This window comes from Cololabis saira, chromosome 4, assembly GCF_033807715.1.
Source record: "Cololabis saira isolate AMF1-May2022 chromosome 4, fColSai1.1, whole genome shotgun sequence".
Classification (NCBI taxonomy): Eukaryota; Metazoa; Chordata; class Actinopteri; order Beloniformes; family Belonidae; genus Cololabis; species Cololabis saira.
The window spans coordinates 43,927,550-43,944,624 of record NC_084590.1 but is presented as its reverse complement, the minus strand read 5'-3'; the positions used below and the strand labels follow the sequence as shown (position 1 = coordinate 43,944,624).

Sequence of the window (17,075 nt, the reverse complement as noted above, 5' to 3'; positions counted from 1 at the left end):
AAAAATAAGTGTAAAATTGGTGGTAATGAGTTGGAGTGAAGTTGACTAACAAGGTGAAACACAGAATTGGGTGATAATTAAAGCTACATGCTTTACAACCAGTAAAACCACAAAGGGAACAGTAAACTTAAAAGTAACAATAGAAAACTAGAAGAACTACTAGAAAACACAGTGAACTGAAAGAGTTTGAGTTTTCTTTTTTTTTTTTTTTTTACCTTGTCTGCACACATATTAATGATTGAAACAAGAGGAAAATTGGTTCAAAACGAGCCGGCAATGGCACAGTGTCTGCCCGGCTTTAAACAGAACCGCAGCCAGTACTCGAGTTGTAAAAAAAAATCAGGGGGGATGGATTTTATCATATGGGGACAGATAATTTGTTCTGATTACAAATATTATAATATATTACAAATAATAGCAGTGACCAAAACACCTGCAGAAATACTGCAGGAATGACATAGCAGCAGTTAAATGCAGCCTTCTGTAAGCTTTAAATATCCACTGGGCTTACATCAAATACATCAAAACACAACAATAAAAAACAGTTTTCTGAACTTATCAATATGCATCTGTCTTTCACAGGATAAGTAAAATGGATCACTGCAAAAACTCAAAATCTTAACAAAAATATTTGTCTTATTTCTAGTTAAAATGTCTCATTTTAGTAAAAAAAACCTCATTACACTTAAAACAAGACTCATAACTGGAAAAAAAAACACCATTTTCATCTGTTTCACCTGTTCACCTGTTTTCACTTAAAATAAGTAGAAAAATCTGCCAGTGGAACAAGATTTTTTTGCTTGTAATGAGAAGATAAATCTTGTTTAATTTTATTTTTTTTTTACATTTATCGTATTTTTAATATTCTCTTTTTGGGGGGGGCTGGAAGGAGGGGCGTTGGCCATGAGTGCGAGGGCCCGTTCATCGCTGCTTGCAGCTTTAATTATTATTATTATTATTCTCGCCGTAAATAAATTGCCTTTTTGGAGGCCTTAAAATGCTCAGAAACTCACCAAATTTTGCACACGCTTCCAGAGTCGCGTAAAATTACGTATTTTATGGGCAACAGGCATGGGTCAAAAAGGATTAGGCTCTATAGCGCCACCTATTTTATGTTTTTGAAGAGCCCCATAATATGGTTTGACTTACAGCAATGTCCTTTATGTGTCTATTATATCAGACAAAGCTCTACAAAAAAGTCTCTTGGACCCATGCTCTAAGTTACACAGGAAGTCCGTCATTTTGAACAGAAAATGTCATTTTTCATGAATTATGGTCATTTCCAGGCCTCGTACTTTAACGAACTCCTCCTAGAGATTTTATCAGATTGGCTCACAACTTGGTTTGTACAATCTAGACACATGGCCGACGCTAAATTGCGAAGCTTTTAAGTTTCTGCCAGAGGGCTTGACCGTAGTGATCCACCGAAGTTTGAGGTCATTTTTAAGCCTCGCCATCAAACATCAATTGGCTGTAATTCAGCAATACATGATTTGATGTTGTTGAAAACGTATGTGCATGATTGTAGACTGAGCCTGAAGACATCTATGGTGGAATATTCAGGATCGGTTGTAGCGCCACCTGTTGGCACCAGGAATTGTCATGTCTTGTAGTATGCATCTGTGCTCCAAGCGAGATCAGTTTATTGATCTCAAATTTGGTCAGATAATAGGTAAGACATTGACGATGACTGACAGAGAAAACTGTAAGTTCTTATCAAAGGGCGTCGCTGTCAGAGGTTGTCAAATTTCTGTGTCTCGCCATGAACATAAAAGTTGTTGTAACTTAAACATAATTGGTCAGAATCAACCCAAAATCAATTCATGTAATCAGGCTTCCATTCTGAACAAGAGGATATGACAATCTTGGATGAACTCCATAGCGCCACCTTTTGGTCAGGTATACATTTTTCATCAAATTATGTGCTGTAATGGCTGTTTCGTTCATCCAATCTTAATCCAATCGACACATATGATTGTCAGTAGGTCCCTTGTTGACCATGTCGCGTATCGTGGCCGTAATTTGAAAGGAATTGGCATTTTTATGTCACTCTGCATTTCTGGTAAAATATTAATTAAAAATCTGAGATTTTGTGTAAGGAAAATTAAATGGCAGTTTCAGATAGCTTACAACAGGACTAAAAAATCATACACTGGAACATATAGTTTTTGAAGAACTCCGTCACTGTAAAAATTAAAAAAATTAACTAATAACATAAAAAGCTATGTCTTTGTCACAAAATGTCAAAATTGACATCCGACTTCATAGATATGTTGTTTACTGTAATGTGAAAATATTGTGTGAATTTCAATAAAGTCCTTCAAATACGTGATTTTTAATGAATATTTATGTCGAATGAATCATTGCCACCCTGTCTCAGACTGTCACACACGTGAACGCGCAAACTTGCAGCTCTGAGTTGGGGAAGAGAAAGGGGAGGGGGCGCGCTCCCGCGCGGCTCGCGCAGGGGGACGGGGGGGCGGGGCGCTTATGCGCGCGCACCTCCCTGTGCATCAGTGTTGAGACGCCGTTAGTTTTGCGGCAACTAATACTCTAACCAGGCCCGGACTGGCCATAGGGAGAACCGGGAGTATTCCCGATGCGCCGGTCTAGGATGCCGCCTGCGTCTCTCTCTTTTTTTTTTTTTTACACAGGCGGCTGGTGCGCCGCAGCGCCGGCTATTTGACTTTTTTTCTAAGTTAGAGAGTCAGGCCAGGCCAATCAGAGGCCACTCAGGCCAGTAGCTTGTGAGTTGGGCAAGATAGTTGGTTTGTTTCAAATTAACACCCGCCCCAACAGTATCACCGAACAGACAGCGCGCCGTCGCCGCGTGTGCGTGTGCGCGAGTGGACCGGGAGACGAGTCCAGAGGCAAATAATGCACACCCAGCCGGGTAAAAAAGAAAAAGAGAAAAGGCGGCACCGAGAGGGAGAGAGAAAAAAAAGGCGCTGGAGGAAGACACGGCCAAATGTCAGCAAAGATGCGTCCGCACGTAAGTTGCAGTTCACTTTCAGGCTACACAGTGTAAATATGTAGCCTATAAGCCCTGGCCTTTAAATGAAAATAAGGATTGAGATTTTAAAATTATTGATTTATAAGACACTTTATTAATCAGTACTGGAGTTGAGGGGGGATGAGGGGGGGATGAGGGGGGGATGGCATCCCCCCCTGAAATAAAAACGGTCCAAATCATCCCCCCAGTAAAACTGCCGACATGCAGCTCGCTTTTTTCAATCTCTACCGACACAGAGACCACTTAAATAAAACCACACTGATTTTGAGTCAAACCCGTCTTTTTAAATTCAATTTTTATACAGAAAATAATTACAGTGCATGTATTACACCTTATTTCACAGCAGCTTTGCAATTGTATTATATTATTATCGGCTTTCAGCCGAGATCTTGTCGGGACCGCGCAGCGCCGCGGAGGAGGTGCATTCAGGGACCGGTCGGAATTCTAAAATTGACCGATTATCCTCCTGGTGCGTTCAGGGACAACTGGAATTTACTGTATTTGGCGAGAATTGCCTCATTTGCTTAAACATTATTTAAAGGTGACCTATAATGGCATTTAATGTATATTTTAAACAGGCATTGAATGTCTTAAAAACAAGCTTTTGAATGTTTTTTCTACATAAATGAGAAATTCAGCCTCTGGGCCATGTCTTTATTTTTACCATTTCTAACCTTCTCTATGAGGGATTCTGAGGGGAGGGGGGGCTATGTTAATGAGGCTCTGTGCTGATTGGCTGCCTGAATGACGTGTAGCAGGGGAGCTTTAAGCCTGAATCACAGTTGTGGCTCAATGATGTATAAGGCCTTTGAGTTATTTATCTCAAAATTAATAGATTTCCTTAACAAAATGTATATTTTAATAAGTATCAGTAATTAGATTAACTTTTCAAGAAAGATAGTATGTCCTTTACTTTTTGAAAACCATTTTGAAATACATTTTATCTATAATGGAAGTGTCACCCTCATAAAGCCATTTATGCATACTATACCAATGATTTATATTTGAACCAAAACTGATAGACATTAAATTTTGAATTTGTTACATAATTGCCATTCGTTGGTTACCCCACATGACGGGTGGTCGGCCCAAATGATGAGAAACAGCAGACAGTTAAAGCAGCACAACGTAACTTTCAGCTTTTCTGAGTTTGGCGGCATCTTTTGGACAAAAGCGGTAGTGTTTTACCAGAAAGAACACTACGTTTCCCATGAGCACCAGCGCGTACTGCCGGAAAACTCCTGTCCCGTCGCTGCATTTGTTTTGATAGAAGACGGGATGCTTTTCTGTTTCACCAAGTGAACAGACTGAACGCAAAAAAAAAGATGTTAAACTGCTGAAAAGGAACTGGAATTTACCGGGATACCTTAAACAAGGAAGCCAGGGAGCAGTATATGGAGAAAATAATGATTATTAACGGTCTGGATCCATATGAAATCCCTTCTGAAGAGCCATGTGTTTCAATAAATTTGTATAATAGTACAACATACAGTACATGTTTTGTATCCCTCTTACTTCTCTTTTCTTTTTTTTTGACTGCTATATTATGCTGAAGAGGCTCCGAGGCTTGAGCAATATTTTTGTTTTCCTCGTGAGATTATTTTTTTCCTCTGCAGCAACAAATAGAGTTAATATTTTTTCCTCAACAAACTAGTTTTATCTGAAGATTGGGGTTAATTGCACCGCAGAGAGCTGGCCAGCAAATGCGTTTAGCTGGCGAAGTGGGGAATAAAACCCGTGTTTTGATCCGACCCCGGTCTGTGAGTGTTTGTTTGTGGTTTAAGGCTGATTTATGGCTCTGCGTTAAATCGACGCAGAGCCTACGGCGTAAGGTACGCGGCGACACGCACCGTACGTTGCGCGTCGCCACGTACCCGTAGTAGGTCTGCGTCGATTTAACGCAGAACCATAATTCAGGCTTTACATCAGGCTGTGTGGAAGGTGTTTGGACGTTACAGCCGCGATCCAAAGCAAGCCGACGACTCTTTCACTCTTTTACTTTGTTATATCAGATACTTGGCCTGCGTGGTTCTGCCTCCGAGCAGGAAACCGTTGAAAAGTTAAACCATTATTGATCTTTTCCCCACGTCTGTTGTGTGGAGTTGCTGCAGCCACAACACAGCATAAGAGCATAAGAGCTTCTGCGGAGCTCTGCTCTGCGCTCCAAGCCCCGCCCATTTTCGTCTCGACTGCGAATCGGGAAGGAGGGGGAAGTGACGTATGCCGTAAAGCAGTCAAAGTCGTAACGATTTGTAGTCTTTTAGTGTGGCAGGGTTCCTACCATGCTCCTCAAAGTTACATAGTGCCAGTGAAGGAGATACAGACCCCTCAGAGCATGACAGAGGTGTAATTAAACCTGTTGGAAGTTGATGTTCCATCACAATGACTCTGGAAATATGATATTAAGGTGGAAAAGTTACGTAGTGTCGCTTTAAGATTTGAGACAAATTTAAAGACAAATATTAAAGAATCAGCATAACTATGTCATTGTATGTTCCTATGTTTTTCATAATAGGTCCCCTTTAAACAGGGATAACCTTCATTTATAGTTAGAAGAAGAACCATGAACATTTTCAATATGTTTTGCAAGACGTGGAACCACATTTATAAAGAAATCATTGAATTTATTAGCAATTTGTGTATGCTCTGTTATCTTATGCACCATCCTGAAATGTAGACTGGGCTGGAATAGATGATTTTTTTTCTTGTTGAGTGATTCTTTCAATATTATCCATAGATCATTTATTTATTTCTAATAAGGTGGTTGTATTTATTCCTATAATTTTTGTATGTAGCACAATTTAAAGGACTAGGACTTTGTAAATGCCTTTTATAAAGTTTGTTTTTCTTTAAAGCGGATTTCCTAAGTTCTATAGTAAACCATGGTTTGTTAAGGTTTTCAGAGCTTCCTTTATCTTCCTTTATCGGTACACACTTGTATCATGTCGCAACTTAAAGGAAAGTCTCTTGGCGGCATGGCCGAAACCGAACAGGAAGTCGGCCATTTTGAACATTTTGAATTAATCGTGTAATTTTGGCGCAATTTATGCCATTTCTTTGGTCATTAATACGGCCCGAACCGTAACGTGCACCCAGGTGTGTTATACATCAAAATGTGCGTCTCCATCCTCCGACACCACGCATTACTTTTCTCTTTCAAAAGCGTTACCGTGGCGACGCTAGACGGCAAAAAGCGCGCCCACCCTTCATCTGATTGGTTCAGACAGAAAAAACTTTGCGCCTCAAGCCCCATAATACGGTTTGACGTACATGAACAAAAATCGGTACACACCTGTATCATGTCGCAACTTAAAGAAAAGCCAGGCCTGTCGATACATTTGATATTTCATGGTTTGCATTAATGGGCGTGGCCTAACGGCTCAACAGCGCCCACTAGAATACTTTTCTCTGCCATAACTTTTGAAAGGTTTGACATAAAGAGTCGTGGGTGGTGTCATGGGACTCGGTATTGAGTCCTTGACCATAATTGGCGAAAATTAGCCCCGCCCCTTCTTCTGATTGGTTGTCCCTATTTTCTGCTATAACTTTTGAATGGTTTGACATAGAGAGTCGTGGGTGGTGTCATCAGATTCTGTATGGCGTCCTTGACCTTCATTGGCCTGAATTAGCCCCGCCCCTTCTTCTGATTGGTTGTCCCTTTTTTCTGCTATAACTTTTGAATGGTTTGACATAGGAAGTCGTGGGTGGTGTCATTTCTGATATGCTTATGGGGGGCGGTGGCCGTGAGTGCGAGGGCCCGTTCATCGCTGCTTGCAGCTTTAATCTCTTCTAGCTTTTCTACAGAAAAATTCCAGCCCTGCCCTTTTCTCCCTTTCATACCATTCTTCGGATTCATGGCCGCACATCTTGCCACCTCCCCTCAGGGCGACCTCCTTCTCCTCCACTCTTGCCCCCTCGTCCCATCCATCATAGGACTGCCTGCATGTCCTCTCGCTCCCGGGGCCACCGGGACTTCTGCGTGGGAACTGAGACAGTCCTGTAATCTCTGGTGGGCCGTGATCGTCACAACACGTGAACGTGCAGGTGGAGGCGCCTGCAGGAACCCGTGTTTTTCACCCACGGGCTGCAGGAGCTGATGGTTTACAAGCTCTGGCTGCAGCCACCTTGTTATTAACGCAGGACACGCAGGTCAAACATGGTTTCCAAATCATGAACTTGGTTTTATGTGCAAACTACAGTCCAAAAGAGTCCAGACTTCCCCCCTCTGCAGAGCAAGCTCTCTGTCTTCCCAGCACTAGTTATGTTTGTGGGCGTGGATTTATGTGGATAATTAAAGTATATCTATCTATAAAAAAAAAACTAAAAAAACTACAATTTCCTAGCCTGGGATAAATAAAGTCTGTCTGTCTGTCTGTCTGTCTGTCTGTCTGTCTGTCTGTCTGTCTGTCTGTCTGTCTATCTATGTATGTGCGGATCAATACTGAAATATCGATACTTCCGATACCACATCTGTATGCTCTAAAATCGATTCTCAAATGAAAATATTGATACTTTTGAGTCATTTGTGGTAATGTACATCATTAACAGGAATACGGAAAGTAACTAAACTATTCAGATTCTATCTAAATGACACGCTGCTGGTAGGAACTACTGTTTTTCATTTTCATTTTTATAGTAGTTTTTATTTTTGTTTATTATTCTCTTATTTATTTTAATGGTTTTATTATTTTACTTAGGATCTTTTTTAGTGATGGAAACACCTTTTTCAAACACTCAGTAAACTTTTGACTTTAAAATAAGTAGCTAAATAAGTGACTATGATGTCTTTTATTTTATTAAACTATCTAAAATACACCATTGTTTTTTTGATTTACTGGCACATTAAGTGTATTTTCATCAATATATCGATATTGAATCGGTATCACCAATACCAGCCTGAATTTTACTCAATATCGGATCAGAAAGGAAATGGGTGGTATCCAACATCACCTTCCAGCACACTTTATATTACATGTCTGGCTTACTTTTACTTGCTGAAAAGCCATAACTTGTGGAAAAAAAACCTTGTCGGGAAAGATTTACAGGGAGGAGCACCTGATTTCAAAAAACCCTCATCGGTCCAATCACTGGTGCCAGAAATGGAAAACACGTTTAAACTCAAACCTCAACCTCACACCAGCTACAGTACACTGGTGCACTCACTATCACACTCGTTACACCCAGTTTATCTTTTACTTGCTCGCCTTTCATCGAGCCCATGCATGAATCCCTTCATGCCGCCCAGATGCTGAACGCCCTTACAGATGTGGCTGCGCTCCCAGCCTCAAAGCAAATTGTTTTAATGAGTAAACAGTAAAAAAAGCAGCTTGTGAAACCGTGTTTTTACGCACGCTGGTGCGAACAAACAGCGGATGAAGCAGGGGCGTCAATTGGGTATGAAGGTACGGCAGCCGCCACACCTCAGCTTCAAGGGATGTAAATGTTTGTTTTTTAAATACATTTATGGAATTACTCTGTCTCTTTGTATGGATTATTCTATTACTTAATACATATAGAATAACTACAAATGCAAATCAGAACAACATGATCGATTTCACTAGTTATTATACACTGCAAAAACTCAAAATCTTAACAAGAATATTTGTCTTATTTCTAGTTAAAATGTCTGATTTTTAGTCAAAAAAATCTCATTACATTTAAGACAAGACTCAAAAACAACCATTTTCACCTGTTTCAAGTAGATTTTCACTTAAAATAAGTGGAAAAATCTGCCAGTGGAACGAGATTGTTTTGCTTGTAATGAGAAGATAAATCTTGTCCCACTGGCAGATTTTTCTACTTATTTCAAGTGAAAATTTACTTGAAACAGGTGAAAATAGTCAAATAAGTTATTTTTCTGGTGATGACTCTTGTTTTAAGTGTAATGAGATGTTTTGACTAAAAATGAGACATTTTAACTAGAAATAAGACAAATATTCCTGGTAAAATTTTGAGTTTTTGCAGTGAGCGAGACTGCATTTGAAAAAGTTCCAATTTTCTTGACCACACAGATAAGCTACATAGCAGACTAATGTGATGAGTATTTGCTGGACGTGTTGATTGATACTCTAGTTAAATTCTGTGACTCGTAACCTTGCCATACCTTAGCTTCCACTGAATTGACGCCACTGGGATGAAGGCTGATTTATGGTTCCGCGTTACAGCAACGCAGAGCATACGGCGTATGGTACGCGGCGACGCGTACCCTACGCCGTAGGCTCTGCGTCGATTTGCGCGTCAGCCTCACCTGACAGCTGTCCGGCCGCCTGGTTCCGGAGCGCAAACACCAGGGCGAGGATCAGCAACCTGCAGCGGGTCATCATGGACAGATCAGCTGACAACAAGAGCTTCATCCTGAAAACACGCTCCATCACCGCATCCCAGCCGCTCCGGGACCCGCGGGTTGTTGCGCTCGGGACGCGTCAGGGCGAAGTAAGTGAACCGTCCGGGACGGGACCAGAGGAACCCAGACCGGCTTTCCTCTGGGGGTTTCAGTTCCCGTTTTCAGGAGACCAACTGATTCAAAAAAAGAAAAAAAAAAGAGCTGCTGCTTCCCCCCGCTGACGCTGTTGTTCCACAAACTTTTGGTTTCCGAAAAACGCGCACGACCCTAGGCGCTCCCGAGGTCCCGAGGTCCCGAGGTCTTGGTCCACCGACCCGGTTCGTCCAAACCGGATCTATTTCTAGTAACAGAGGAGTATTTTTAAACCATCTCTCCTTCAGCCCGCCGTCAGTCCGAAGCGTCTCTCCTTCTTCAGCCCACCGGCTCCCTCAGACATTCCCCTGACTCTCTCCCCCCTCTCCCCCTTCAAACAGCACTGAAATTCCTCAACTCAAGATCTCTCCACCCTCCTCCTCCTCCTCCTCCTCCTCCTCCTCCTCCTTTCTCTCTCTCCACAGCCTCCCTCCTTTTCTCAGAGTTTGTGAGAAACTCTTCAGCATGCTGATTGTCTCGCCACAGCAGCTCCTAATTCGCATTTTTAATTACGCACGGACCCCCTGAGGTGGTAAAGTAAAAGCCCCGCCAGTAGGGTTGCCACCTTTCAGAAATATAAGGGACGCCCTGATTTCAGCAGCGCAGGAGCCAAAAAAAAAGCCCCCAAAACTTCTAAACTGCATAAAAATGTGTTTATTTTATATGAAAAAACAAAATGCTTTGATTTAAAGTTTAAAGTGCTTTAATAGCATTGAACTTGCATGACTGTACAGACAGCCAACCATACTAGCAACTGAAATATCCTCCTATGCTATGTATGTCCACATCAGCCCAGATGTATAATATAGCCTACAGGTGAAGAATATGGTGTAAAAGTTAATTTATTTCAATAATTCAACTAGAATATGGTGTAAAAGTTAATTTATTTCAATAATTCAACTAGAATATGGTGTAAAAGTTAATTTATTTCAATAATTCAACTAGAATATGGTGTAAAAGTTAATTTATTTCAATAATTCAACTAGAATATGGTGTAAAAGTGGATTTATTTCAATAATTCAACAAGAATATGGTGTAAAAGTTAACTTATTTCAATAATTCAACTAGAATATGGTGTAAAAGTTAATTTATTTCAATAATTCAACTAGAATATGGTGTACAAGTTAATTTATTTCAATAATTCAACTAGAATATGGTGTAAAAGTTAATTTATTTCAATAATTCAACTAGAATATGGTGTAAAAGTTAACTTATTTCAATAATTCAACTAGAATATGGTGTAAAAGTTAATTTATTTCAATAATTCAACTAGAATATGGTGTACAAGTTAATTTATTTCAATAATTCAACTAGAATATGGTGTAAAGGTTCATTTATTTCAATAATTCAACTAGAATATGGTGTAAAAGTTAATGAAAATACGGTACAAATCGTGTCCCGTATTAGTTCAATACGAGACGCAACATTTTTTTCTCAAATAAAGGACAATTCCGTATTTTACGGGACGGGTGGCAACCCTACCCACCAGACCGGTGTTCTGACAATTTCTGCTGCTTTGCCAAAAAATGCTACCTAATGGTTTTCTACCTTTGTAGAGTTACAATTTTACTGTGTTTTACTCCCTAAACCACTTCCTTTCCCCCCAAGTGGTCCTTGTCGCTTGCCAGGCCGTCATTGTAAATAAGAATGTGTTCTTAAGGACTGCCTGGTTAAAGGAGCTGTATGTAAGAGCAATAATAAAACGAATCATAAAATGACCCCGATATGTCAACAGACATTTAAAAATCATGTTCATTTCAAATACTTATGTCACTGACAACAGCACTCAAGCCAGGATATTCCAGTTTAAAAAGAGGAGTTGCAGCCCTCAACTGATGTTTATGTTGTCATTTTTTGTTTTGGCCTGAAGCTCCACCCTCCACCTATCTCCCAATCACCAAGTCAGTATTGTTTCTGAAGCTCCACCCTCCACCTATCTCCCAATCACCAAGTCAGTATTGTTTCTGAAGCTCCACCCTCCACCTATCTCCCAATCACCAAGTCAGTATTGTTTCTGAAGCTCCACCCTCCACCTATCTCCCAATCACCAAGTCAGAATTGTTTCTGAAGCTCCACCCTCCACCTATCTCCCAATCACCAAGTCAGTATTGTTTCTGAAGCTCCACCCTCCACCTATCTCCCAATCACCAAGTCAGTATTGTTTCTGAAGCTCCACCCTCCACCTATCTCCCAATCACCAAGTCAGTATTGTTTCTGAAGCTCCACCCTCCACCTATCTCCCAATCACCAAGTCAGTATTGTTTCTGAAGCTCCACCCTCCACCTATCTCCCAATCACCAAGTCAGTATTGTTTCGGCATCCGGGTTGCCAGCTCGGCTCTAATTATGGCAGCCATGGCAGCCTACGTTCCTGCTGCATTCTGCAGCCTACCTGGCAACCTCTGGTGGGGGGGAGGAGGGGGAGGGTACACGCCGCTCAACAATATTTTGAAAGTGACTGCAGTACCAGTTTTGGACATTTCTTACAGACGGCTCCTTTAAATAAAGGCCAATGACTGAATGAATATCAAATAAAGCGATAGAATTGTTTTTTTTTCTCTCTTTATCGTATAATGTTCACAAAGTGTAATGCAATTCATGTCATGGGTAAGTGTATTTTGAAGGATCAAATACTCAACATCCCATATTATCCATTTTACATCGTGCAAAAAATCATGGACGTGCCAATCAAACTTTTAAAATCCACTGTGTGCATGCGCAGAACCACAAAGTAGCATTTCTCGGCAGGTAGCAAGGATTGGCGGAACACCCGGCCGTTTCCCGCCCGGGGCACCACGGACCCCCCAGACCCCAGACCAGACCTGGGGCCTGGGGGGCCATTTACCGGGGGCCCCAACAACTGGACGGGTGTCACCTTTCACGGGGGGAATGCACCCGAAAAGATGAGCTGCTGGTTGTCTGATCAAATTATTCAAAAGTGTGAATCTAAACACAACAAACATAACAATTAGGAGCTTCCAACGCCCCCTACACCCCCCACCCCAGTTTGCATTTCTATAGCACCTTTCACAGACAACAGAATGTCACAAGGTGTTTCACAAAAAATACATCAATAATAACATGAATAAAACACTACAATAAAAGCAGAAATACGATTTTTTTTAAAAAGTTCACACCAACCACTTTGTTTCAGTTGTGGAAAGAAACGCCTGCATACATCTTTCTGTTCAATTGTCAGTTTTGAGGGTGTGAAAATGATCAAGGGAAATCTTATAGAGGAAGTGTTTGTTGTGAAAGCTTCAAACTTGTTGCAGTCTCTCTCTCTCTCTCTCTCTCTCTCTCTCTCTCTCTCTCTCTCTCTCTCTCTCTCTCTCTCTCTTTTAATAAATTAATTTCTTAAACACTTAACAGTCAAGTAAGTAAATGTTAATACATTTTTATTTATATAGCACCTTTCACAGACAACGGACTGTCACAAGGTGCTTCACAAAAAATAAAACAACATCAATAATAACCTGAATAAAACACTACAATAAAAGTAGAAATATAATAAAAACAAGACAATACAGATGAAAAACTCCTAGAATAAAAGTACATAAAATCAACATGGTGGTCATAAAACAACTGTCACTACTGATGTTTAACAGCTCGGAGGACCTGCTGGGTTTTAAGTTTGCTCTTAAAAGCATGGATGGAGTCCAGAGAACGTGGAGACGCCGAGACCACTAAACACTGTCAGTATCCTTCCACCAGAGGATTTGTTTGGACATCCAGCTTCAGCCAAAACAGTGTGTTGTGTCATCGGCGGTATAGTCTAAATAGATGTGTCTGTCCTGACACACATCAGCTGGGGATGTTGCAAACAGAGGCGCTTGATTTGGGTTGTGTGTGTCTCTCTCTGCTTGTGTTTGGTGATGAAACTGCTCAGGAAAGGGTAATTTGTGGGATATATTTCCTTTTTTTCCCCCCTCATGAAAACAATGAGGATGCTGAAGCAGAGACTCGGCCCCTCTGGCCCTTTAAGAGCCGCTCGGCGGACAGTGTTGTGTTCCCAGGCTCTTTAATGGAGACACACAGGGACTGAGAAAGACCCCATTGTGTTCGCTTTCTTTTCACTGGCGGGCTGAGCGATGGAGCTCTCACTGGCCCCGGATAGGAGAGGGGGGGGTCCAGTACAAGACAGAGGGGTGTTCTACTCCAAAACACAAAGTTTGAGGGCCGAGCTGGAGGGAATGGTGTTAGGGTTCTGAAGGGGGCGGGGGCATCAAGTGCAGGGCTCTCTGTTTTGGTCAAGACACAGAAAAAAAAAAGAAATCCTACTGAACTTTTACAGACTTTGAGTTGAGAATAAACTCGTGTAGGATTGAAAACACACTCCTCCAGCTGAAACAGTTGTATCAGACCAAAACAACCTGTTGGGTCTGAAGGGAGGTGCATGTTGTAACGTCCCTTTGTGAACCTGAAGTCTCGTCTGCCCCCTGCTGGACATCCCGCGCACTGCGCCGGAGTATTTATTTATTTATTGTAGGGTTGCCGTTTACACTCAGGGTGTATCCTCAATAATCAGGACATAAAATACACAAGAAGGTACCATTATTTACATATTTTCATACTTAGCATTTTTGTTTAGTGTCTAAATATATTGTTGTGCACAAAATAAAATATGAAAAGTGCAGAAAAACAACGGCAGAATGAGTTTCCAGCTGCCTGATACGGTGATTCTTCTGTTGATTTGATTTGATTAGATTTTATTCAATTCAGCTAGCAGTGAAAGCCAGGTTCTCCACTGAAAAAAAGAGCACAATTTTACAGCAATCAATAAAAAACATACAATTACATACAATTTTAAAACATACAATTTCACAGTTAAAAATATTTCATTTAACCCTTGTTGCTGTCTTCGGGTCAAGGAAGGAGGATGAGAGGAAGGAAGGAAGGAAGGAAGGAAGGAAGGAAGGAAGGAAGGAAGGAAGGAAGGAAGGAAGGAAGGAAGGAAGGAAGGAAGGAAGGAAGGAAGGAAGGAAGGAAGGAAGGAAGGAAGGAAGAAAAGAGGAAGGGGAGAAGGAAGGAGAGAGCAGGAGGAAAGAAGGAAGGAAGGAAGGAAGGAAGGAAGGAAGGAAGGAAGGAAGGAAGGAAGGAAGGAAGGAAGGAAGGAAGGAAGGAAGGAAGAAAAGAGGAAGAGAAGAAGGAAGGAGAGAGCAGGAGGAAAGAAGGAAGGAAGGGAGCAAAGAAGGAAGGAAGGAAGGAAGGAAGGAAGGAAGGAAGGAAGGAAGGAAGGAAGAAAAGAGGAAGGGAAGAAGGAAGGAGAGAGCAGGAGGAAAGAAGGAAGGAAGGGAGGAAAGAAGGAAGGAAGGAAGGAAGGAAGGAAGGAAGGAAGGGAGGAAGGAAGGAAGGAAGGAAGGAAAGAAGGAAGGAAGGACGGAAGAAAAGAGGAAGGGAAGAAGGAAGGAGAGAGCAGGAGGAAAGAAGGAAGGAAGGGAGCAAAGAAGGAAGGAAGGAAGGAAGGAAGGAAGGAAGGAAGGAAGGAAGGAAGGAAGAAAAGAGGAAGGGAAGAAGGAAGGAGAGGGCAGGAGGAAAGAAGGAAGGAAGGGAGCAAAGAAGGAAGGAAGGAAGTAAGGAAGGAAGGAAGGAAGGAAGGAAGGAAGGAAGGAAGGAAGGAAGGAAGAAAAGAGGAAGGAAGAAGGAAGGAGAGGGCAGGAGGAAAGAAGGAAGGAAGGAAGGAAGGAAGGAAGGAAGGAAGGACGGAAGGAAGGAAGGAAGGAAGGAAGGAAGGAAGGAAGGAAGGAAGGAAGGAAGAAAAGAGGAAGGGAAGAAGGAAGGAGAGAGCAGGAGGAAAGAAGGAAGGAAGGGAGGAAAGAAGGAAGGAAGGAAGGAAGGAAGGAAGGAAGGAAGGAAGGAAGGAAGGAAGGAAGGAAGGAAGGAAGGAAGGAAGGAAGGAAGGAAGGGAAGAAGGAAGGAAGGTAGGAAAGAAGGAAGGAAGGAAGGAAGGAAGGAAGGAAGGAAGGAAGGAAGGAAGGAAGGAAGGAAGGAAGGAAGGAAGAAAAGAGGAAGGGAAGAAGGAAGGAGAGAGCAGGAGGAAAGAAGGAAGGAAGGGAGGAAAGAAGGAAGGAAGGAAGGAAGGAAGGAAGGAAGGAAGGAAGGAAGGAAGGAAGGAAGGAAGGAAGGAAGGAAAGAAGGAAGGAAGGAAGGAAGGAAGGAAGGAAGGAAGAAAAGAGGAAGGGAAGAAGGAAGGAGAGAGCAGGAGGAAAGAAGGAAGGAAGGGAGGAAAGAAGGAAGGAAGGAAGGAAGGAAGGAAGGAAGGAAGGAAGGAAGGAAGGAAGGAAGGAAGGAAAGAAGGAAGGAAGGAAGGAAGGAAGGAAGGAAGGAAGGAAGGAAGGAAGGAAGGAAGGAAGGAAGGAAGGAAGGAAGGAAGGAAAGAGGAAGGGAAGAAGGAAGGAGAGAGCAGGAGGAAAGAAGGAAGGGAGGGAGGAAAGAAGGAAGGAAGGAAGGAAGGAAGGAAGGAAGGAAGGAAGGAAGGAAGGAAGGAAGAAAAGAGGAAGGGAAGAAGGAAGGAGAGAGCAGGAGGAAAGAAGGAAGGGAGGGAGGAAAGAAGGAAGGAAGGAAAGAAGGAAGGAAGGAAGGAAGGAAGGAAGGAAGGAAGGAAGGAAGGAAGGAAGGAAGGAAGGAAGGAAGGAAGGAAAGAAGGGAGAAAATAAGGAAGGGAGGATGGGAGAAAAGGAAGGGAGAAAAGAAGGAAGGAAGGAGGGAAGGAAGGAAGGAAGGAAGGAAGGAAGGAAGGAAGGAAGGAAGGAAGGAAGGAAGGAAGGAAGGAAGGGAAGAAGGAAGGGAGAAAAGAGGAAGGGAAGAAGGAAGGAGAGAGCAGGAGGAAAGAAGGGAGAAAATAAGGAAGGAAGGAAGGAAGGGAGAAAGGAAGGAAGGAAGGAAGGAAGGAAGGAAGGAAGGAAGGAAGGAAGGAAGGAAGGAAGGAAGGAAGGAAGGAAGGAAGAAGGAAGGGAGAAAAGAGGAAGGGAAGAAGGAAGGAGAGAGCAGGAGGAAAGAAGGAAGGAAGGGAAAAAAGAAGGAAGGAAGGAAGGAAGGAAGGAACCAAGGAACCAAGGAAAGAAAGAAGGAAAGGAGAAAAGAGGAAGGGAAGAAGCAAGAAGAGAGCAGGAGGAAAGAAGGACAGGAGAATTATGTCATTTTGACCCGAAGACAGTAGAAGGGTTAATGGCAACCATGTTCATTAGCAGTCACGCTGTGTCTTTGCTAAAGTCTTTTATCTAAATAGTGTCATTAACCAGTCTAACTGCAGTTTGCAGGACTGAGTTTTTCAGCCTGCTGGTTTTGGCCTTGGGTTCAGCTCGTGCTGGTTCCTCAAAGTCTCGGCAGTCCAGCTGCCTCGTGTCGGAGGTAGCAGGTCGTGCAGAGGGTGTTGCTCACCATGCATGTCTCTGACCAGCTTCACTGCAGCTTCCTCCTGGTCTGGAGTGATGGGAAGGGTTGTGAAATACCGGCTCTTTTTCTAATGATCTGTTGCATTGGATTTGTATAATTATTATGAACGAATTTTCACTTTGAGTGCCTAGTTTTTGTGGAGAACGTGTGATGGGAAACAGCTTCCAGGAACTACATCACCAAGGACTTTGCT

The 17,075-nt window shown here is 42.3% G+C and overlaps 1 protein-coding gene across 1 annotated transcript in view; it reads right to left on the bottom strand.

The window, feature by feature from the left end:
- LOC133442011 (tyrosine-protein kinase receptor UFO) overlaps window positions 1-9,766 on the bottom strand; it is a 69,921-nt gene extending 60,155 nt beyond the window's left edge. Inside the window, exon 1 of the mRNA XM_061719878.1 lies at window positions 9,261-9,766. Within this exon, the coding sequence (XP_061575862.1) occupies window positions 9,261-9,384 (124 nt within the window). The 5' untranslated portion in view covers window positions 9,385-9,766. The remainder of the gene's footprint in view (window positions 1-9,260) is intronic.
- Window positions 9,767-17,075: the final 7,309 nt, after the last annotated feature.